This window comes from Aulostomus chinensis, chromosome 9, assembly GCF_037954235.1.
Source record: "Aulostomus chinensis isolate RoL2024-O1b breed Wild chromosome 9, RoL_Achi_v1.0, whole genome shotgun sequence".
Lineage (NCBI taxonomy): Eukaryota > Metazoa > Chordata > Actinopteri > Syngnathiformes > Aulostomidae > Aulostomus > Aulostomus chinensis.
Genome location: NC_141328.1, coordinates 20844919 through 20868284, shown reverse-complemented (window position 1 = coordinate 20868284; position 23366 = coordinate 20844919). Strand labels below are relative to the sequence as shown.

The window sequence follows — 23366 nt, the reverse complement described above, 5'->3', positions numbered from 1 at the left end:
TGACCTTGACCATTTTTTCTTTTGAATGGTACTGTATAGAAGATGAAAAAGAGTTTCACTCAATTTTTCAATGCTGCACGTAAGCAGGGCTCTCAATAATGTTGTACAGCAATTATCACTAGTTGAGCGGACATTGTATGAGTTTTCCATATTTCAAGTTGCAGGTCTGTTTCTCTCTTCTCATGGCAAAATCTTAAAATATATCCATTTGGTCAATGTGGGTTTTTGGTAAATCTTTAATGTTTTTTTCTGATTTGGTTTAACTCTAAGTATTTGCATGCACTCACTCATACTCACACACACACAGACACACTCATCACCAACCATAAGAAATGGAAACTTGCAACATATCCAGGTTACTCTTGAATAACTGTTCATACTGACAGCATCTGTCGTAGCCACGTCACTTGTTCGCGTCCAGAATGTTAAATGTCTCTTTTCATTACAACAGTGTTGTGATTAGTGTGATAAATATAAACTGACACTTGACATAATGACTTGTTCAAGCCCATTGGCTGGCAGCAAGGTGGTGGTCATGATACAGCACCTGCCATGTCCCGGCTGTTGGACGTCTGTGAAACCGTTTTAAAGTGCCAGTAGCCTCTGCTGCAACCTGTATTTCATTGTCTGATTTGATTGGCATATAAATACCTCAAAAATTCATCTAGTCTTTGCAAAATATCTGTTCACGCATTTACAATCACTTTCTTAACAGTGGTTTTATTCTCTTTATTTATTTATTTATTTTTCAGGATTACACAGTTTTATAAACATGCCAAATTATGGTCTTGTTCTTTTCGAATTTTGTTCTTTGACAGTTTGAAGGTATTAAATGGTTTAGTTGAAAAACATTAAGTCATGACATTTTTGAATGTATACAAAATTTGGGGCAGCACGGTGGTGCAGTAGTTATTGCTGTCGTCTCACAGCAAGAAGGTTCCGGGTTTGAGTCCTGGCTTGAGCGCGGGATCTTTCTGTGTGGAGTTTGCGTGTTCTCCTTGTGCCTGTGTGGGTTCTCTCCAGGTACTCAGGCCTCCCCCCACCGTCCAAAGACATCAAGAGGGGACTAGGCTAATTGAACACTTTATAATTTACCGTAGGTATGACTGTGAGTGTGAATGGTTGGTGTGGAGATATGTGTTGGCCCAATGCCCTACCATTTGCCTCAGAGCTGCTGGGATAGGCTCCAGCTCCCTGCGACTCTTCACAAAGTAAGCACAAGAAATTGGATGGATGGAATACAAAATTTGTCATGTAATAAGATTTTGCATACTTTTTCATCATTGCTAAATAATTTATCTGGTACACCCCATTTTCATGATCAATGTACAGATTTTATGCACAAATAAGAATGAATCCAGAGATTTTGAGTGTAAAAATATACAAAACTGGATTCCAGCTCAGGAGGCTCAGTGCCTTCTGTTTGTTAATATTTAGTTGCAGGTTGTTTCTCTTTTGCAGATCCAGGCTTCTATGTCACAGTGATCTCCTCCAGCAGATCAGCGGGGAAGTAGCCCAGCTTGCGTCCAGTGCTGACCTTCAAGTAGCCACCTTTTTCATCTCCTTTCTTCACCACAATCTGAAAACAGTGACGACATTACATTGTGATATTTTAATATTGTCTTTATATTCTCTCACAAAGGCCTCCACAGCCCTAGTGATCATATATAACTGCCAATAATGTGATATCTTTCACCAAATGGGAATAATAGTTGGTAATGTAATAACTGACCAAAATGCATAAACAAAACAGAATTGTTAATTTTGCATGATCAGTGATACTCTTAACACATAAGTACCTGATCTTTTTTCAGGGTAATCTGTCCCATCTCTCTGTTCCCAACAAATGAGCGTGTCACCTTGAAAACCCTTTCAGACGCACGCACTTTTATGAGGTAGTTGGTGGGGAAATAACCTGTCTTCTCCCCCATCTTTCCCTGCAAACAGACTTTAAGTTCATCCTCAGCAGGAACTCAGTAAATGGGTGCAAACTGTAAGCTGAAACTGACCCTCCACCACTCCTCATTGGAGTCATCCAGGACTGTGATCCGGTCACCAGGGCTAATGCACAAACACAGACCAGATTAAGATCTTTATCACTGTAATTTTGTTTAACAGTCACAAATCTAGATGATTAAATGAATTGATATTTGACATACTGGAAGTCAAGGTCATCTTTCTCTATGGCCTTGAAGCGGTACAGAGCCAGGTAATAGTGGGACTGGGAGAAGGTCCCCTTGCTCTGTCCACAAAAAAGCAAAGAGCTACTGTATATGACCACTGATTTATAATAAAAACATGCCCATAGAATCATAATCATAAGTGTAAATTGAACTGTTGAAAGTATTCTTACCTTTTCATCTGCTTTTTCACCTCCTTTCTCCTTCTTTTCATCAGGCTTCCCTGGATAAACATCAATTATCAACAAATCCATGATGGCTCTGACTCCATTAACTCAGTCATTAAATTTTGTCTTCATGTTTCTGACTCGGTAAGTTTCTTGTTAAATGTGCAACTTTTCATCATAAATTTGTAATGAAATATTTTCAATAAATAGTCATGATCACAACTAGCTGAGCAATCGTGAGTCTTCTTTGTACCTTCTCCCTCTTCATTCTCTTTTGGCTGTTGATTCTCTTCTTCCTCCTCCTCCTCCATCATCAGCATCTTGAAAAGAAAAAGTCATTATAAAAACTTTAGAGTTTGCTGGTGTCTGAATGAAATGAGCGAAAGGAATGAGGATTTTGATTGCTAAAAGTGTCATAGTTTGATTAAATGTGTTTTTTTGTATGTACTCACATTTTTCTTGTCATTTTCATTCTTTTTGCGCTCCTTATTTGCCATGATGACGCCAACCCGCAGAGTGTCAAACACAGGGTCATTCCGGTTTGGGTTGTCTGGTTCATGATCAGATAAATAAGTCATGAACTTTTAGTCTTTATACAGACAACAAAGTTTGAGATGGATATCATTTGTCAGTCCTTGGACTTACTTGGATCAGGTTGGTCGCTGCCGTACAGAGGGGAGCTGTAGGCCCTTCTGAAGCCAGGCGGCTACAGGAAACCAGTAGTTACAGTAAAAAATAAAGATCAGAAGTATAGTAATGTGTTGACTGCATAGTGGCCTGCTGAACTATGTTTATATTGTTGATTCTTAAGAGATAACCTCCATTGGCAGTGCTTTATAACGAAAAGAGCAGGACTCACAATTTTGCCAAAGCATCTCTGGAACTCAACATAGGACTGACATGAATGGTGGATGTTGGTCTTGCAGTTTTTACACCGTAGAGCAAACTTGTTATTCACTGAAACATCAGAAAACAAACAGCAGGGGGCGCCCTCAGACAGAAAGACAGAAGAATATTGGTTCTATATTTATAGAGCACAGCAGTGGATTGTTCTTGATGTGTGACATAATTTCCGATACACACAGACGATCATGCGAGCGCAGACGTCACAGAACTTGGGTTTCTTGCAGTAATGGTCCTTGAACTTGTGGGGTTTGTCATTGACTAGGATGACCGGCTCCGGGGGAGGTTCTTCCTTCTCCTCTACCTCCACCTCCTCCTCATATATGAAATAGACCTGTGGACATGGATGACACCTCAGTCATTCATTAACCACAAGGAGCAGTGTTTCCTAATGAGGAGTTAATGGAAGGATTTCATCATGTAAATTTGATCCATGTGAATTTGAGTGAATAAGGGAAAAAAACGTATTAAATAATTTAAAATACCAGTCTGTGACATAGTCATCAGGAAGGACAGGACAAGTAAAAATTCTTAATTCCTTTTTTAACTATTTGTAATCAATCATGTAATTTTGCATGAAGTCCATGTCCAAATCCCTGCATATGACCCTAACCCTGACCCTAACCCAGCTACAAGTACTGGGTTAGTTTAATCCATGACCATTTGCTATCTTTAAATGAATTGTGAAACATAAAATACTGAACACAACAACGCAATTACACTTAAAATCTACCCTAAAATTGAATTTAACAGATTCAGTCACCATCCTTGTCCAAAGAAAAGTATCCATGGTAGTTTAAATGTAGACATTAATGGATATGGACACTGTTAACAAATTCATGCTCATGATTTGCCAAAACATTTCAAATCTGGGCATATAATTTATATGAATATGAATTATTACACAGTTTATATACCAAATGCACCGATTTGTACAGAAGTACTGAGTACAGTTTCACCAGCCCCTCTTTCAAGACACAAATTTCTTAGTGTGTTTTCATATTTAGAATTTGTTCTATTAAATATTGTTACAACAGAACAATGATCAGGTCAGTCATTTTCATTGAAAGTTATTGATGAAAACCCCATCCGTGTAACTTTGAATTTAAATTAATATTTATTGATTTTTTTTTAATGTATGTAACCTATATACTTTGCTTTTTTCTCATTTATGTTAACTTGAATAGTACCTGGTAAATAAATGTGATATATGTATATGGAGTGTATTTTAGCTTCAGAGTTATTGAGAATATATGATGTTGTACTTACATTTGCTTGTGCAACTTCTTTTAATCAAGCCTACAGTAATTAACCAGTGTTTTTTCATCATCAATCATTGTATTAAAGACAAACACTTCAGTCAGGGTTCATATTTTTCCAATCGACGCTGCGCTGCGTTCCTGTCCCAGCTGGTGGCTATTTTAAACTGCTCGGGACTGGCCCTGCTAACAGTGGGGGGGTTGACATGCTCCTGTCACTCACAGTATCTCCGTCCTCCCTCACTACATTGTCAGGGGCCGGAGGGTTGTCATGGATATCCACAGAGTCTTTGTCATCCTCCCTGATACACACACACACACACACAAAGGTGAAGTTATTTGGAATTGTGTGATTGTCAACCTCTACAGGTATCAAATTGCACTTCTGCACACTATATTTTAGAGATGATTATTTACAACTCTAACCTGCAACAGACTACTTGATCATGACTGCACATGTAAAGATACTGCAGACAGTTTGATTTTAGACTTTCAATGATGATGAAGAGGTACATTCAAGGACTAACGGTAGCGCTATTTATTTTTTTATGGTTTGATTTTCTTGCTATAATCTGCATTTCCCTCTCTGTAAAAGCTTGACTTAATAAAATGTCAAATATTTATGTAGACATCAGAGGTTCCAGATTCCAGAAGTTATACTCACAGTTCCATGGTCTAAGGTGGACAATAAAAGCACTGCCCCACCTACAAAGATATTTTGTTGTATTAATTTTCAGATGAAGATAATTATATAGACTTTTGCAACCATCAATGCATGTTCATAGTGCAGGGATACATTTATAATCATGAGATTGTGTCTCATGAGCTTAGGAATTCACATGGTTCAGAAAAAATACATATTTAGGTGATATGTGGGGAATTTAAAACAACTGAACTTCTCTTAGGTTTGATGTTGGTAACACAAGCCAGTGAAGTTGAACAAGCTGGCAAATGAGGTGATATTTAGCGCTACATCTCATGCAGTTACAATAGAGACAAGTTGATTTTTTTTTTAGTAGCCAACATAGATTTGAAAAAAAAAATTGTGTGTGTGTGTGTGTGTGTGTATATATATATATATATATATATATATATATATATATATATATATATATAACAATAATGATCAAAATATAGAGAAATAATAACAGGAAAACATATCAATGTTGCACCTTCAGTAGAACTCTGATGCGATTCACAATATACAAACATGATCTAGAATTTTCAAGCAGTGCACTTGTGTGCTTGACCCAAACTATTCTAGGTTGGTGAAACCAAATCTCATCGCATCTAAATGTGGATGCAGGAATTGAGGAGCAATATTATGGAAAATTGTGAGTTCATCTAAACCCTTTCAAACATTCTCAGAATGGAATTTATTCATCATGTGTTTACAAAAGTTCATGAAACAAACCCACTGAAGTTAAATTTACAAACTAACCTACTTCAAGACTTTTCGACATGTCGTGCAGCCACATTTGACAAGAAAAACAAACCAAATTGCAAACTTAAGACTGGAACATACCTGTTGTCACAATCCCCCACAGATCGCTGAGGAGATCTGGTGGTAAATCTGGCTGTGAATGAGTCCTTCACCTGCTGGTTGTGACTGGAGCGCTGGAAGGTCAGACTGGCTGGATCAGACTCCCAACTAACCAGTTGACCAGCCTGCCTCTTCACCTCAGACTCTCTGGATCGTGTAAAAATGCTCCGGCCTCTTTATCTATTCCCCTATCGTCCATTCAGGTGATTTCCAAATTGATTTCAGGCTCAGAGTGTGAGTGTATGTCTATATTCATGAACTATGTTTGTGTAAGTGTTCATGTGCATGCCAAGCTGAGCACTCATGTGTCAAGCTGACAGTTTGGGACAGCTGGGGACCCGGACTGAGGACAGATGACGAGGAGAAATCAGATACTAGCTCTCCCTGTGTCTTCATCACACACTTCTTTCCCCTTGATCCATCTTATTCAAAGACATTGTCCCTTTATCCCTTGGAGACCAAGCAGAAACTGGCAATCCTTTACATTTCAGGAGCGCCACTTCACGCCACATCTTGTTATTTGGGGGACTTTAAGGACTTTCCTGTGATCAATAGCCGAAAAAGCTATACTTTGATTAATATTTCTGTGACCCATAATTTAAAAAAAAAATTTAAAAAAGGCAAGAATTCAAACCCCAATCTTACTGTTTCTTTTGGCTTTGTGGCACGATCATATTTTCAGAAGAAAATCATGGTCGAAGACATGACATTAGTCGAATATTCACCATCAAGAAGTGAATTCTTCTGCATCTGTAAAACAGGGAGAAATCCAAGGCTCCAAATATTAATGATCTAAGCATGAGTTAACATACTACAGGTATAAGTTTATTAGACATGTTGGTTTTCTAAGATTTTTGACTGAACAACAAAAAAGATTTTCACAGAACTGATAAGAAAATGTGACGCGTTTCCTGTTTTGGTGATTAGAAATTTATATTTGAGAGAATATACAGAGGGCTTTGCATTATAAGGTAAGTACTGTCGATATCAACATGTCTGTTTTATAACCTGAAACAAGAGTAGATAATTGCTGACACTGGACTGTGCAGATGTTCTATCGTCTGGTGTGATGAGTATAAAGGTGTCCCACAAATGTTTTTGGGAACTAGCCCTTGTTTATTTAAGTTTATATTGCACTTAAGTTCTGCCCTTGAGGGTCCGGGCCTCTAGAGCAGTTATCTACTTTGCGAAGTTGCCTGGTTCAATGAAAATGACTGATTGTTCCTTGGCATGTATCATTCCAAACACGCACTTACCCTTTCATTTACACAATTCAAATATTTTATACACAATGTAAAAACATATCTAAAAACATGTCCAAATAGCTGGAGATGCTTTACTGTTGTTGTGACATTGTGTTATCTGAGCTGTCCCTTATCAATGCGCTACGTCATCATTTGCTGCATACATGTTCTAATTGTGTTAGAGTCATGTCCTCTACCCTGGTACTCCGCACTGATGTGTGTCTGAAACACTACAAAGGTCCCGTTGCATGTCGGGTACAATACTCCCTGACCACCGAGTGCGCACGCGCGATACAAAACTCCATTATTTTTTTTTGCTCGGAATCTGTAAGAAAAAAAAATACAGGACAACTGTGTATTTGGGATTACATGGGGCGTTATGGTTGTCGGAATATATTTGAACGCAAGAAGATTTAGCATAACAGGGACCAAAGCAACGACTGGATAACTGTGCCCCGGGAGCGGGACATCCTCCACTCTTGTTGGGACACTCCAGAATCAAGTAAATTGCAGTCAGTTAGCCCTGTTAGCATAGCTGGTAGCGCTAGCCACTGAGATCTAAGGCGCAGTAAAATGAAGCGTTATTACCCTTTGTTTTTAAATCGAGCTGGCAGACATAGTGTAGACGCTGAGAACTGGTCGTTCTAATGTATGAACGTTCGGGTGATTTATTTCTTGTTTTTATTGTTAATGTATCGTCAGTTTCAACCGTTCAAAACATTCTCTGGTTCGTCCGTTAGCTAGACAGCTAACTCTTGATTCTCCCGCGAGCCAGAAAAGACTCCAAAACTTCGCCAACACAGGGAGCTGGACGCAAAGAAAGGTTGATGCGTTCTGCTGCTAACGTTGACGTTAGCTAATGCCTGTCAACAAGCAAGTGTGAGCTGGCGACCCAATTCATACATTTTATTTTGAGAAATAATACTGTGCGTGTCTCGTTTCATGTTGTCGTAGCTAATATAAGAGTTGTGCATCGGAGTGTATTGTGTGCCTGACAGCTGTCACGACAACATAGTACAAAGTAGGATAGGTTGCTAGCTTAGCTACTAGCTTAGCTGTTAGCGTGCCGTGAATGTCGTGTAGTTTGTAAGATTTTGTGCCATGGCTGCACGCTTGCACATAAAGGTCGTATTTAATCTCAACGGTGAATTTAATCGTTTTTTTTCCAAGGCCCTTTAGCAGTGCCAGCTCTGCTGCTCGTAAGTTGTAAAGTCCGCTTGTCTTGAAGCTGAACATCCAGGAACGTTAAACCACGGGCCTGTTCAAACACACCCTCCCACCTCAAAGTAGCCGCAGCTTGTGCTGAAGTGAAGTTTTATTTTTTCTTTCTTTGAAGAATGCACCTGAACATGTGTTCGAAATGCGTTTTGAGCCACCTCGTCGGCGACAAACGTTCTATTTCGTGAGTTCTGTGTTCCAGTTTTCCCATGTCACATTACATAATCCGCCTCCACATTTCTTCGCAGGCTCTCCATCTTCACTACTCTGATGTGAACTGAACACATAAATCTGCAGGAATCATCCTCTGAGTTGAGGCCTTGTGGCTGGGACAGTCCAGGTGTTTGGACATCAAGTCAGTTTTTACTGGCAGTCTGTGTGCTTCTAACCCACCAGCATGTACATTGGACAGTGGATACTTTAGCCAAAATAGATCCTGGCTTCCCAAAGATGACAAGGTATGCTTAGGATGCTTCACTTATTATGATTTAATTACTTTACAGTGAGCCTAAACATTGTTGTTATGCATTAGGATATTTCAAAGTCATTCTGCAGAGGCTTGAATTTTAAAAAGCAGTGCATCTTAATGACAAAGAGTATTTTACAGTGAGTGGAGGACGACTGGATAGTAAAGTGTCAATGAACCGACATGGGGGGATGCAAAGCATGTAATAAACAGCACACTTTCTATGCATTCTCCATTAAATTATGTTGTATTTTATTTTTGACATTGAAATTGTGTGTTTAGGTATCAGATAAATGTGAGCCTCACATTTGGCATGTGAGTTGCTTTAATTAGAACATTGATATCCTTAAGACCTCACTGCAGAGACATTAGTTCATCCATTTATGCATGTGTGTATTTACTTATTTAGTGACTCGGGTACAACAAAGCTACACTGATACATGCATCTGTACATACTTGATGCAGAACAAGTTGAGTTGGGAGCATGTGCTGACTTTGGGCAATGAAATACATTGAATTACTCTGAAGTACTTTGTATTTCTGGTAAGCATGTATGGTGTGAAACCTTGTAGATTCATTCTAAAATAACATTCATATTTAATGTATCTTTTTAAATCTTTTGACAATCAAATACAGTATTCAGATACTGAAAAATGTTGAATTGAACCAAAAGGATCATTTAAAATAGTTAAAGGAAACCCTTGCTATCTTGAATTATTATTTGAAGAACACATGTCTTTATACTTCACTGCATCCTGTATTTTTTAAGGTGCTGGCAGGCTGCAGCTACAAAATGATGGGAGGCAGTGAGACTGTCAGTGGGGACAAGGATGGGGTCCACACCACTGCAATACACGTCCCCATCGGCTGGCAGAGGAGAGTGGATGGTGGGCAGGTGATTTATGTCAGGTACGGTGATTCGGCTGAACATAAAGCTTATGGACATTAATCAGCGATTGAAAGGGAATTGTTGAAAAAGGGTATTTAATTGACCACAGAAATGAATTATTATGTCATAAATATATTTTTTGCCTTGTTTTCTTTGGTAATCTCAGAACAGAAGACATGACTCACTGAAAGTTGCTTTTCTTTTGGACAACCATTTTTTGCAAGTAGCTAAAAGTCAGGAGCAATTCTACGAAAGTATGCCATTTAAATAAGAAATAGCTCAGCATTCTGTGTATAACTGTGTGGTACAAGTAGGCATGGATATTTCAGACAGTACTGTTACTCTTACCAAAACTGAAGCGGTATTCCCATCGCGTGGCTCAAAGTTTTGCAGCACTGTAACAATTCCCTTCCTGGGTTGTTTGAGATGAATGATCTTTCTTACTAATTTTGCAAAGCCTTTACAACATTAAGCACATTATTCCACATATGAAATGACTGGACATTTGTAAGACAATCTGAAAGCTCACTATGTTCGTCATTGTTTACATTTATTTTTATGTAATTACTAGACAATGGTTTTCAACAAAAGAGTTGATGCTTTTTTTTCAGCCATTGGTCTCCTTCAAGTCAATGTGAGGACACTTATTAATTAATAAACAGATTTGTAGGCCTTATCTCTCTAAAACTTGTCAGGGTGTGTGACTGCGGTCAAGGGAGTTGACGTTAGTGAAATTCACTCCTTGCTTGGATTTGCATTTGTCGCTGTGCATTGCCGATGGGTAAGGACTTCAGATCAGACCGTTCCACATGACCCCTCACTACACCCATGTCAAATTTTGAACAAAGTTATGGTGCAGTCATGATCCTCTTGATCACCATAGCTGTATATGAGCATATTTTGAGTATTTTCAAATGGAAATTGAGCTAATTTATCTTTTATGAACCCCCATTGGTTCGCTCCATTATTTTTCTGTACCTCTGATCACATTCAGTCACAGAAGTGTTCCTCGCTTTAAACTCTGTTCTGTACAATTTACTTTTCTAATGTACTGACCAGCATACTTGAGTAGCAGTAGCCCCTGAACATCTCAAATTCAGTTTGAGTTAGAAAAAAAAACGCCTGCTAATAGTTTTAATCACTAACTAAGTTTTGTTTCATTTCTTTAATTGTGTGTCGGCTCTTTGCTGCAGGCAAAACATGCGTTTGCTGAATTAGACAATGAGAAATGAAAGCTAGGGAGTCCAAATCTAGACACACATCCACGTTATGTCACAAGATGTTTTTAAACACATTGTCTGTGTTTCAATCTTTACATGCAAGAATTAGGACTGTTTCATGTCCAACAGCCTGCAGTGTAGCATTTCATTGTAAATGGGTTTGGAAAGTGAGTAAGAAAGGAAAGTATATGTGCACACTTGGGCAAGTGACTCTGATATCTGATGGTTTGGTTTCCAATTTAACAGACTTGCTAAGTTCTGACTGGAAATCTGTTTAAATGGTGTGAAGAGATTCAGTACGCACGCAATGCTTTAGAATAGGAGCTCCCACTTTTATCTGGCACCAACTGTAACTTTTACCCATGAAAATAGTCCTGATCGTATTGGCAGCAGGATCCGTTCTGATGCTGAAGGCTTGGGGAATGTGTTACAAAATGAACCTGTTTTCAATTAAGATCTCCCTGATTTCCCTCATCTAAGAGATTTATTTATTTATTTTCAAGTTGTTTTTGTTCATAGGTATTCGACATGTTTCTGTTAAAAATGCCTTGGCTGGAATTTTTTTTTTTTTTTTTTAACAATCTCTGCAAGAAGGACTGTTAGTATACCACCATATGAAAATATAGTGATTCAAATCCTCAAATCTTAATATTTAGAATATAGAGTGTTTTAAGGTGCAACTTAAGAATGTCTCTCTGCTTTCAGTGTATTTTTGTTTTGGTCCTACCCAGTTAGCTTTTAAGTTATTCATGTTTTTGTTGCTGTTTTGTCCCTGCAGTCCTAACGGCGCTGCCCTATCCTCTCTGGACGAGGTCAAGACCTATCTGTTGACTGATGGCACCTGCAAATGTGGTCTGGAGTGTCCACTCGTCATTCACAAGGTAAAACCTGTCAATCTGAAAATGCATCCTGTTTGCCACTACCATTAATCGGTCATAGTGTAGTTGACCGATTCAGTTTGGAGAAACACGATGACCCCAAATGATTGATTAATGCATTGGCACAGAAAAAGAAATAATTGATTTTTTTAAAAACCTTTTTTCATTGTGCCTAAGCTGAATGAAAGGGACAACACATTGTTGAGTGCTTCTCCTGTCTTTGAGTTTCAGAGTGGGTAGGGATAATGCCAGAATGACTGTTGATATGGGGTGACATCCAGTTTTGGATGATGTAATTGACTGGCCAGCTGTTTCACGTCAAATTTCTTTCAAACTCAGTATATCCTGCTGTTTTTATGCAGGCAGTATCATGACCAAAACTGCAGCCCCTGTCCTCATCATGTCACAGAGAAGTCTGCAAGAGAATTGTGCTAATCTGTTCATGATGAGATTTTTTGACGATTGTGTGTAATGTTTTAATTACCGAAACTTAAAAGTGATGTTTTATTGGACTCCAAACTCCACATCTGCAGATCTTTTTGAGAAGTGGCATATGCTCAGAAGAAGGCCGACTTTAGCAAAGCAAACTTTGAGATTTATAAAAACCCAGCTTAACAGGAAAGTGTTTGGTACCAAACACCAACCAACCAGAACCGACGTGAAAATTTGGGGGAAACGGGGGATGCAGATTGTGTGTTAACAAAGTGATGTCAGATTTTATTATCATGCCTCTCACTCAAGATTTACATTATTATAAACATTCACCATCACATTAAGAAATCACAATCATCTGTTTTTAGGTTTATTAGTACTTATCATTTTAGTTGTCCTGTAGTTTTGCTTTGTTAAATCATTGCAGTGAACATGAGCTTTCACACAGAGAGAAACAATGACTCGATCTTGATGAAGCTTGTATAAGAAATGAATTCTGTTCACCCATCAAACTTCCTTTTTAAAACGTCAAGTGTTAAGCAGTCCCTCTGATTGAATGAGGGCGCATCAGAGGCAGGATGTGTGGCTGATTTCACATACACATATTTCCAGGTAGAGTGATATACTGAGAAACAGGAGTGTGCTGTTTCTATGATGAACAGCCACACCAAGTTGGTACTGAAATTGCAGTGGAAAAAGACACTCTGATACCAAAGCCAAGTCAAGTCAAGCTGCTGCAAAGGAATGGAAAAATGGCAGAAGTTGGACCAGCTATAGTTATTTGAGTGAAGACCTGTGCTTCATCGAGTTTCCTCTGGGCTCTGTCTAATTCTATTTTTCTGCAGGTTTTCAACTTCACTGTGGGAGTGAAGGTGGAACAGCACAACCAGCCTCTAGGCAAGGCAGAGCAGGACATGACCAAACTGTGTAACCATCGGAGGAAAGTGGTGGCAATGGCTGCTCTGTGTCGAAGTATGCAGGCCTCCCAGCTGCCCTTTGCCCACCTTCATCACCCAGGTAAAAGCTGAAATACTGAGAAACTACTGTAGACATACTGGTCTCTCTTTACCAAATTCTATATTCTATATTTTTTTTAACATATTGATCAGCATATGCTGGAACGTCTGACATAACTCTTGACATGAATGGTGTGTCCACATTCTGTCTGTTAGATTGTAACAAAATTTGTGTTTTGTTTTTTTTACCTCTAAAACAGTCACTGAACTGTGAACCCGGTAGTAACCATGTGCAGAGAACGACTGGACTGATTTTATTGATAGAGCTCACATCTGCTCCCAGTGAATTTCTGACTGTTACTCTCTGCCTGCACCTGTGAAAAACAATGTTCACATCCACACAGTAATAGCACTCCATTGATATTGTATCATTTTTCTGACCAGGGTAGATGCATAATTTGTGTGTGTGTGTGTGTGTGTTAAAGTTATACCACAATCAAAAACTATATTTTGCCTTTCAAGTACTCACAAATAGGTGTCTTGAGCTCATAGAGATGTTTTACTCTCCTGCATTATCTCTTTGTGACGCCAGACGTCAGAAAATTGTTCAAAATTATCCATTCACAAACTGCATCCAGTTTACCAGCGCGTTGTCTGGTATAATCCATGTCTTCTTTATCCAGCTGTATGATCAGTAATCCACAAACACTTTGATTTGAGGAAAAAAACAAACAAACAAACTATAACATGCCTGCTCCTCAGCACAGCAGCCCTAAACCGGATGTATGACAGTTAGTTTTTAACTTGAATAATACATAGTCCAATGTGTCCTGCCTTCCTTAGGCTCTGTAAATGCCTACTTTTATCTTCTTTTCAACTTCAATTGGTGACTCCATCCCCATATGCCCCTTTGTGAGACCCACATGTGTTTTGTCAGCCCACTCCCACCCAAATACAACAAAAATATAACCAACCACTTCCTTGAGATTTGCCTTGTTTTTTGCTCCCAGTGCAGTCCTCTATCTCACAAGTCCCACAGATAAAAAACAGAAATTTTCTCAAACTTACATGATCAAATCTCATGCATTCAAGTTTGAGAGGCTGTTAAGGTTAGACCTCCAGTAAACCTCAGTCCCAAAATATATTTGGCTCATTAGCCCTCCCTGTTCTGTCTTTATTATTTTGGTTAAGATTAGTTGTTGTCCACCCTAGCCTGTATTTACTCACATGGAAGTAACAATTTAATAAATGTATTTGTGTCTATTTCCAGAGGTGAGCAGTGGAGTGGACAGCCGCAATCCAAAGAGGGCACTTGTTGAGCGGGAAGAGGAGGACCGTGGCGTTTACCACCCCAAACTCCATCCAGTTCCAGCTCGACCTCACAACATCCACCCAAACCCCTGCCCCAGCCCCAAATCCCCCCACCAGTTTATTTACCCTTACAATGGATCTTCCCCGGGTCTACACACGGGAACAACCTCTCATCATCCCCTAGATGCTTTGAGAAGGCTTCACCATCCTTCCCCTCCTCTCCCCATGTCCTCCACCTCTTCATCCTGCTCCTCATTCCCAACTTACAGCGTTGCCCAGAGGTCACCTCGCACCCCCACAACTCAGAGTGTCAGTCAAGGTCAAAGAACACCCAAAACCCCAGAGACTCCTGGTTCCCCAAGGCTAAGGCCCCTTTCTTCACCTCCTCCCTCACCCATGATCATGGGAGGAGGAGGAGGAGGAGGAGGAAGAGTACAGACTCACACTCATCATCCTCATAGTGTCATTGTTGGAGGCTCTCCTCTCTCTCTCTCTCCTTCTCTCTCTCCTTCTTTCCATAACATTAACTGTGTGTCTCCTCATCAGCGGTCCCGCCCCCCTTCAGCTTCTCCCTCCCCTCTCTCTGAGCAGGGAGGTGGCTCAACTGCATCAGCAGCTTTAGAAGGACTGATGGGAAGTAAATTGCCTCAGAGGAGGAAGTCCTCCTCTTCCTCTCCACACTCCCCTCTCCCTGGTGGCTCCCCTAACCCTAGCCCCCACTTCCCCAAATATAAGCTGGAAGACATCTTGGAGCAGTTTAAGAACTCCGGCAACAACAGCACTAATAACCACCACCTCCTAATTCCTACAAACCCCTCCTTACTGACCAACCAAAGCAGTAGCAACCCTCATACTCTCTCCCATAAACCCTCAAAAAGTACATTGAGTCCAACTCCCAGCACAGGACCACCAGGTTTTGGACTGAACTCGGCAGGGCCCTCTAGTGTGCCTCTGGGGCCATTTCTGAACCACCACAGCCACCAGGGCAAGCTGCCACACCCAGCTTCTTTTCCTGCAAGCAGTCTACTTTCTGCGGCTGCAAAGGCTCAGTTGGCAAACCAGGTAACCCAGGGCCAGAGCTCAAATGTGGCCAGCAACCAAGTGTGCTTGGCCTCATCTGTGGAGGTCATGACAGAGGCACAGCAAAAACAGTCAACAAAGGTAACGAACAGCACTTTACTTAACAGCCACCTTCCCTCCTCCATTGCTTCCACTAGGCCTCACCACCCCTCCCTTGCAGCAGCCTCCTCTGTCCTCTTTCCTTCATCCCACTCTCTTGCCCAGTCCCTGGCTTCCACCCTGCCCCACCTGCCCCCCACAGCAGAGCGCAATGCATCACACAGGAAGAGGCAACGGCGATCTCCCACAGTGCTCAGCATGATAAGAGACACACAGCAGCTGGCTAATGGGCCAAGGAAGACCCCACCAGGAGATGCTGTTTCTGCTACTGTTATCAACCTATCCTCCTCTGCCTTCCTCTCCTCCCCACACTCCTCCTCTACCTCAGATGTGCAGAACCAGAATGCTGTAATGTTAGAAAACCATCATCATCTGCTCCCGGGGCAAATGCCCAGGCTCCCTATCCCACGACAGACAGCACATCTTTCCAGACCTCCTCGACAAGGCGAGGGTCTGGATGTCACTACAGGTCTGACACCTACACCGCTTGGTTTGGATCCGCCAACCCAGCCTCTGTCTGCTCTGTTACATTTGCTCAGTGTACAGAATGCTCAGGCAACAGCCTCTGCCTCCAACTCAGCTTCACCTCAGCCTGGATCTTTGTCTGTCGAAGGAAGTGGACACACTAATAAACAAAGCCCAAGACTCTCGCCCTCATCTCCTAGCCCTCACTCTAATGTCAACCACCCACAGACTCTGTCACCGTGCCGAACCAATAACACTAATCCTCTTCCTTTGGTACCACAGACGCTTTCTCTTCCCTCCTCTTCCTCCTCTCAAGTTAAATCAGTGCAGTCTCAGTCTGCTAAATCAAGTCCTCTACAGAGACATTCTCCTGCTTCCTCTGTGCTGCCCAACACAAATTTAGCTTTACACAATAGCAGCAGCGCAACTCAGTGTGGGTCCCCAACTCTGTTAGACAAGCATCAACCAAGTGAGAACCACATTCCTGCAGTCAACTCCGTTTCCCCGGCACCTTTACGGGAAGCTTCCCCACAGGACACTGTGGCAACAGAGATTGGCAGTAACAGCTTGTGTACATCAGGAGACTTGAGTCATTCTCAAGGCGGTATTTCAATGGCGGTATCCACCTCTCCAAAGCCTCTTGATCTTAGCAACCATGTTTTGGCCCTACTTGCCGCATCCTCCACTGTGCCCCAGGAGGAGGGCAGCTCCTCTGACCATACAGCTGATGTTGGGATGTCTTCCCAAGGAAATCCCACTGCAGGTGAGAATATTTTCATCAATGTTTGTTTGGAAGGGTAGTACTTTTAGCCTTACAGATGAAACTAATGTTTTTGAATGCATATTAACCAAGGGTGTAACGATATATCACTCTGTATCATTTTATAACTTCAGTAATACAATTTGTATAGTTGTACTGATTTTGGAAGTTGAAATGAACTCGGGGTCAAGGATTCATGTATCCCTTTCTTGACAGGGCCAGAGGAGCCTGGGTGTATGGACATGAAGTTCTCCACTGTGACAAAACCTGTAGTAGCCACCAGCCCTGAGCCCGCTGTCTCCTCTCATCTTGGGGATAATCAGAGTCCTCCTACACCATCATCTGTGACTGACTCAACCGCTCCCTTACCTCTGGCAGAGGCCTTCCCCTTCATGAACCAAGAGCAGCTCCTTCAGCTGCTTTCATCTACAGGAGGTCTACCATCCCTCCTGGACCCTACAGTCCTGGCTTCATTACACTTAGGAGGGCTGTGGTTGGGTGGGCAACATGCACAGATACCTCCTGCCAATGTTACACCACAGCCACCACCACAGAATCCTGCAGATCAGCAGCAGTCAGAACCACAGCAGTTACTGATACAACAAGAGACACAACAGCAAAACCAGGATCAGCATCAGAAGCAACATCAAATGAACAACCCTCTCTTTCCCCTGTTGCCCTTGTTGAGTGGTGTGCAAGGGGAGTTACCTCTGAACCTTCTGGGCCTTCTGAACCCAATTCCACCTCCAGTCTCAACCTCGACTACTGGACAGGAAGCTGATTTGGGGCTCACAGAAAAACCTAACCTTCAGACTCTTCTTTTGGCCTCCTTGTTGCTCGGGCAACAGCAGGCACCTTTGTTACCCCTTCCTGGGCTGAGTCAATTGAACCAAGTCAGCTTAGAAGTTCCTCTCCAGCAAACACAGCAGATCCCCACCACCTTGGAGGGTCTAACCCTGGATAAGACCTCTGGCCTCTTGGATCCAGCAACCCTACATGGCCCAGGGCTCTTGGAGGTCTCCCAAGGCCTACTCCCCCTCCATCCGGGTGCTGAGGGCTCTATTCAAGCACTGCAGTCCCTTCTCCTTCCTGCTGCTCTTCCTCCTCACCCTGCAACCTTCTTGCCCCTCAGCCCTGCCCTGCTCACGGCTGCTCTGAATTCAGCTGAGCTCCACCCACCTCCCCACACCCAATTAGCTCCTACACACCAATCCCAACATAACCAAGCTCAGGTAGGCTCCCCTACTCCTTTATCTCTTTCTTGTGAGCTCATAGTTTTCCTAGAAACACCTATGAGCTGATTTCCATCTCTGTAGTTTCCCTCTCCAGTAGTTGCTGAATTCCATAAAAATGCACAACTTTCCTTCACTACTGAAACCGTTTTTTCCCACAATTAATTCCAAATAAGAGTCACCCAATCTTCATGATTTCATTGAGTTGTTACAGTCTGCCTTATGTGTGAATACAAAATACAAGACAAGCCCTGCACCCAGTTACTTTCTAATTCCACATTTTTACTAATATAATACTCCACAGGTACCTACTGATGCTGGCGTCGACACCCTCATCCCCCTTTCTCTCCAAGGCAAAGACAACCCAATCCTCCAACACTTACTTCCTACCTTGCTTAACCCTGCGGTATTAGGTGAGTTGTGCTCAGCCTCAGTAACTTACAGCTGAGTTAAGTGTTTTACATGATGTTAAACATTCTTCCTACAATCATTTAAGTGCATATTTCAACAAGCCAATATTAAAATCCATATGCCAAATGTTTCTTTATAGGAGATCTTTCTGGCATCACAGGCCTCCATAACATGGTAGGTATTGGGGCAGGTTCCATCCTCCTACCCCCAGTCCAGACCTCAACTTTGGGCATGCCACTTCTCCAGGGTCCTGATGGAGCCATCAATTTGATCAATAACATACAGGTAGATAACTTACTACTATCATAGTGGATAGTTTTATTTAGATCACAGCTCAAGTTGTTGTTTTATACGTATGTGAGTATGTTGTTTTGGTGTTTTGAAGTAAAGGGAATCTATTTATAAACTACAACATTTTAATAATTTGCTTTTTGTTGGATTGATTACCTCAACTCTTTTAATTTTTTCCCCTCAAGCTAAACCTTTCACCGTCCCCTGAAGAAGAGAAACCAGTCTCATTGCAGGAAACAAGAAGCCCCACCCACCAGGAAGACATTCCAGCCAATCAGATCTCTCCTGAAGGGGTCCCCAGTCCTGCTCCAGCTCCTGCTCAAGAACCCACCCCACCCCCACAGCGAGGATCAGATGGCAGAGCTGTTATCGATCCCTACACTTCTTTCATGGACACAATTTATACCTCCTTTCTTCAAATCAGTGCTAAAGAGCAGGAAGATGGGGCCCACTCAGGGCCATCTGACCCGACTTCACCCTTCTGTGCCTTACCACCGGTTTCTTTCCCTGTGGAGCACCATTCTCTGTCCACCCCAGCCTCAACTCTGCCCCAGGCAAGTTCCCCGGTTTCCCTCAGTCCAAGGCGGGCCTGTTCCCTGCGCAACCCCGATTTATCACGACTCAGCCTGGAAGCAGCAGCCCATTCCCCAGCCCAGGGGACGCCCAAACCCACCGAGGATGGGGCTACATCACCTCTACAAAGAAAACCAGTCATGGTAGAAGGACATACTCATCCGGAGCCTCCTCTGCCACCCATATACTTGGAGGAGGCTAAGACTGACTGTACTGGGCAGGCTGCAGCTGTTTGCCCCTATGTGGAGGCTGGGGTGCAGAGGCAGGGACTTCTTCCACAGGCAGGTTATCTCAGTCCCAGGGATGGTTGCAGTGGAAGGCCCAGTGAGGAGACCTCTGGGACAGTGCTGCATAGCGAACAGGGAAGGGTGAGTGTCTGGATGTCCTGTGTGATGAATAACTGCTACTAAGTTTGATTGACAGAGTATGAGTTACCCATCTTCCTGAGACGTGAACACATTTATCATATAATGAATAGTTAATATGTAACAATAATTATGATAGTAATGGGATATATTGTGAGACATGTATTCTGTGCTTAGATGTTGAATAGTTTGATGAATTTTTGTTTCTTAAATTTCTGCCCCACGTTCAGCTGAGCATGAATGAAGGGATAAAGCATTTTGGTTGGCATCCTTCTTCACTGTGCTTTCTGATTGTAACTCCCAAGGATCAAGCAGGACCAGTGGGCGGAGCCAGACGAGGAAGGAAGAGGAAACAAACGTGAGCTAGTTCATTTCTCAGACCTGATTAAACAAGGCATTGTCTATCTGCACAAATCCATTTACACTGCAATCTCGTTGGTTGCTTTTAGATGTATTATTTACTATCTGCTGCTTGTTTTCCTTTTTTTTTTAAATTTAGGCTACAGAATGTGTTGGAAGATTTCAGAGACATGGATGCTACCGCACTTGAGGAAACCAAGGCTACGGTAAGACCCAATCAGTGATGGAACATGCTGAGGCCTAAACCAGGATGAATCAATCCTGAATTGATGATTTCAGTCTGAAGTTTTGTGTTATTATGTGTTTCCATAAGCACAGTTTTAGTCAGACCAACACAATAAATCAACTTTTCCTAACATGACGTAAACATATTCACTAGTGCGGAGGAATACAGCAGATGCTGATGTCTTATTCATGACCTTAAATGCAGCGTTCAACTGTACAACATCATTATGTTGGTTGGGAACTATTGGTCATCATGTTTTCATTGGTTTACTAAGTGGCAGCTTTTCATATTATTCTTGACTGTGTAAACGTCAGCTGATTGGATAATTCCGTATCAAATCTAAATCTTGTGATGCAATTGTCTTCTCACGTGTCACTTCTAAGGTCCATAATGAACTTTGAATCCAAGAAGCAGCGAGTTTTAGTTCAACTCTGGAAAATTTGGAACAGCAAACGCTGTGTAGTTCATCTGGGAGTGATTGTGCAGTTCCGCTATCTATGGGCTGTTAGGAAGGAGATGCAGCTGATTAGACTGTAATTTCTCTCTGTCTCCCTCTCTTGTTCCAGACAGCTCTGCTGAAGCCTGAGAGGTCAGTCCGTGGCAGGAGGAGACGAGGTGCGAGGTCTCAGAGGCAGTGATTGGTTGAGGGAGCTGTCAGTCAGAGCTGTTCACCAATTGAAGGCCTCTCTTCCCCCGCCCCAATTCTCCACCACCATCACCTCTGTCAAAACCAATTTGTTTTTTTCAAATTCAACTGCACTAATATTATGCTGTTGTCATGTCAACCATTGTTATGGCAACCACTATGACAATAAATAGGAGAGATCTAGTCTGAGAAATTAATTTATAAAAAAAAAAAATTGAAAAAAAAATGGAAGAGAAACTTCTGCTCGGAGGTTTTCTCTTAGGTCTAGTTGATGTGATCGGAGATCTGTTCATTATGGTCGGTGTTAGATTTATATCATGAGAAAACTCAAAAAATACGAGTACTGTTTTCTTCTCATCAGTGTGTTACTGTGAGTCAGGATAAAGCCCATCTACTTGAACGATGCTCTCTGTGGAACGTGTGTGTGCGCGTGGGTATGTGTGTCTTTTTATTATGTTTGAGTGTGTGTAGGACAACAGTGCTATTGCTGAGCCCCTCACTGTTTGACTGTGGTGTAGCTGAATTTATTGTATATTCATGAATGAGACCCTGTCTGTTAGGAAGAAAAAGCAGTCTTTGCAGAGACCCGGCGGTTGTAAATCACCCCTGATGTTTTCAGAAGGTGCCGAGAGAATACGAGCAGATCAGGGGTTTTGTTTCTTTCATAGTATCAAAGAACCTTAATTTAACACATGAAAATAATTTGCAGGTTTCTGAGACTCCTTAAGCCACTTTGCATCAACCTCTGACCACATTTTAAGGACAAAGACCGTCATGATTCCACCTCCTGTTAGATAGTTAGTACATCACTAATAACTTCAAGAACTGTGAAATCTTTTATTTGAAAATAAGTTCTTTTGATTCATGTCAGAAGTGGGGATGGAGTCCTGACAGGTCAGGAAAATTCAAATGAATAAATTGAAAATCTGTTTTTGATGTTTGCAACCAACAATGATGTCACGCATCTTTTAATATGTTGCAGCCCACATAATTTCACATGCTTTATTTGTAGCTGTGGTGTAATGGAGACTATTTTTGTTATTTGTTGACATAACACCCACCCCAATTTTATAACCCCCCCCCCCCTCCACTCCACTCCACCCCACCCCCACCCCCACCCCACCCATTCGCAAAAACCCTAAGTTCTCAGGCAGTACGTCCTTTGTTTGGTTGAGCGAGTGACAAGAAAACTTTAAACGCAGAGAGCAACAATGTCTTAAGTGGATCTGTTGAGTCTGTATGTTGCTGTGGAGTAATGTCGCCCCCCCCCCCCCCGCCCCCCATCTCCTCACATCACTGTTTGAGCTCTCCTCCACACACTGCCCCACCCCAAGAGTACTGGCATCTCTAGCTGTATTTAAAAAAATAAAAAATAAATAAAAATGATAAAAAAATAATAAAGAAAAGTGAAAAAGAAAGCAGATTATGCAATTTCTACACGTGGAGATTTGTACATATGTACAGCTAATGTGTTTTATTTTGATTTTATATGGTTAGAGAAAGAGACGAGAGAAAACGATGAATTGTGAATTTTTTCTGGGAATTGTAATTGAGTATTTTTCTCATTCTACCCCTTGCTTTCAATACTTATGTTAAAAAAAACCAAGACGATTAAATTGTGGACTGTAGCTTTCTTTTTTATATGGGAGTCTTTTTTATTTAATATTAAACTATTTACAGAAAATGTACCTTGTGTTCATTTCTGTTCTGAATAAGATGCCATTAATATATATTCAGTACTCACACAAGATAGTAATGAACAAGAGAATTACATTGTTGACAAAACACTTAAAAAGATTATTTTACAACTGCAAAAGCTTCCTAGGAGAGCACAGTTGAATAAATGCAATGAGTGAAGAGTTGGTGATCTTTAACCTTTACTTCCCATGTGATCTAGTTTCTCAGATTAAAAATGTCTGATACAACGTTCAAGTAATCAAAGAGAACTTGCTAGAAAAGAAATGCACCTTTTAAGGTGTTAAAAGTTCTGCTGTATCATTCCTGCTTTGGTGTTCAAGGTGAGGTTTGAAATCTTCCTTGAATCAATAATCTCCCCCCACACACACACACACACCCTCCCTCCGCCTTCCCATAATGCTCTTCTTTACCAGAACCCTAGTCATGCATTGTGGGAGGGGGGTGATTAGTCACTGCGTCAGCGGTTTGGCAGCTTCTTCACGGGGACAACCGTC

At 41.5% G+C, this 23366-nt stretch overlaps 2 protein-coding genes across 5 annotated transcripts; one reads left to right on the top strand and one right to left on the bottom strand.

The window, feature by feature from the left end:
* Positions 1-728: 728 nt before the first annotated feature.
* On the bottom strand, positions 729-6271 carry stac3 (SH3 and cysteine rich domain 3). The gene is made up of 13 exons (XM_086214188.1): positions 6035-6271; positions 5174-5214; positions 4733-4811; positions 3431-3584; positions 3207-3304; positions 2993-3053; positions 2800-2897; positions 2601-2667; positions 2354-2403; positions 2160-2242; positions 2010-2061; positions 1800-1937; positions 729-1579 (listed from the first exon to the last, which is right to left on the bottom strand). Exons 2-13 carry the CDS (start codon positions 5179-5181, stop codon positions 1472-1474), a joined length of 996 nt encoding a protein of 331 aa, XP_086070314.1. The 5' UTR covers positions 5182-5214; positions 6035-6271; the 3' UTR covers positions 729-1471.
* A 1320-nt stretch (positions 6272-7591) lies between these two features.
* mbd6 (methyl-CpG binding domain protein 6) lies at positions 7592-22951 on the top strand. Of its 4 annotated transcripts, none has more exons than XM_086214178.1 (13): positions 7592-7798; positions 8763-8972; positions 9750-9889; positions 11868-11970; positions 13245-13416; positions 14626-17073; positions 17287-18302; positions 18607-18715; positions 18853-18998; positions 19190-19945; positions 20248-20300; positions 20442-20508; positions 21095-22951. In XM_086214178.1, exons 3-13 carry the CDS (start codon positions 9774-9776, stop codon positions 21164-21166), a joined length of 5058 nt encoding a protein of 1685 aa, XP_086070304.1. In that variant the 5' UTR covers positions 7592-7798; positions 8763-8972; positions 9750-9773; the 3' UTR covers positions 21167-22951. The 4 variants fall into 4 exon arrangements, with proteins under 4 accessions (XP_086070304.1, XP_086070307.1, XP_086070306.1 ...); XM_086214180.1 differs by lacking the exon at positions 7592-7798 and adding an exon at positions 7857-7945; XM_086214179.1 differs by lacking the exon at positions 7592-7798 and adding an exon at positions 8022-8175.
* The last annotated feature ends 415 nt before the right edge of the window (positions 22952-23366 follow it).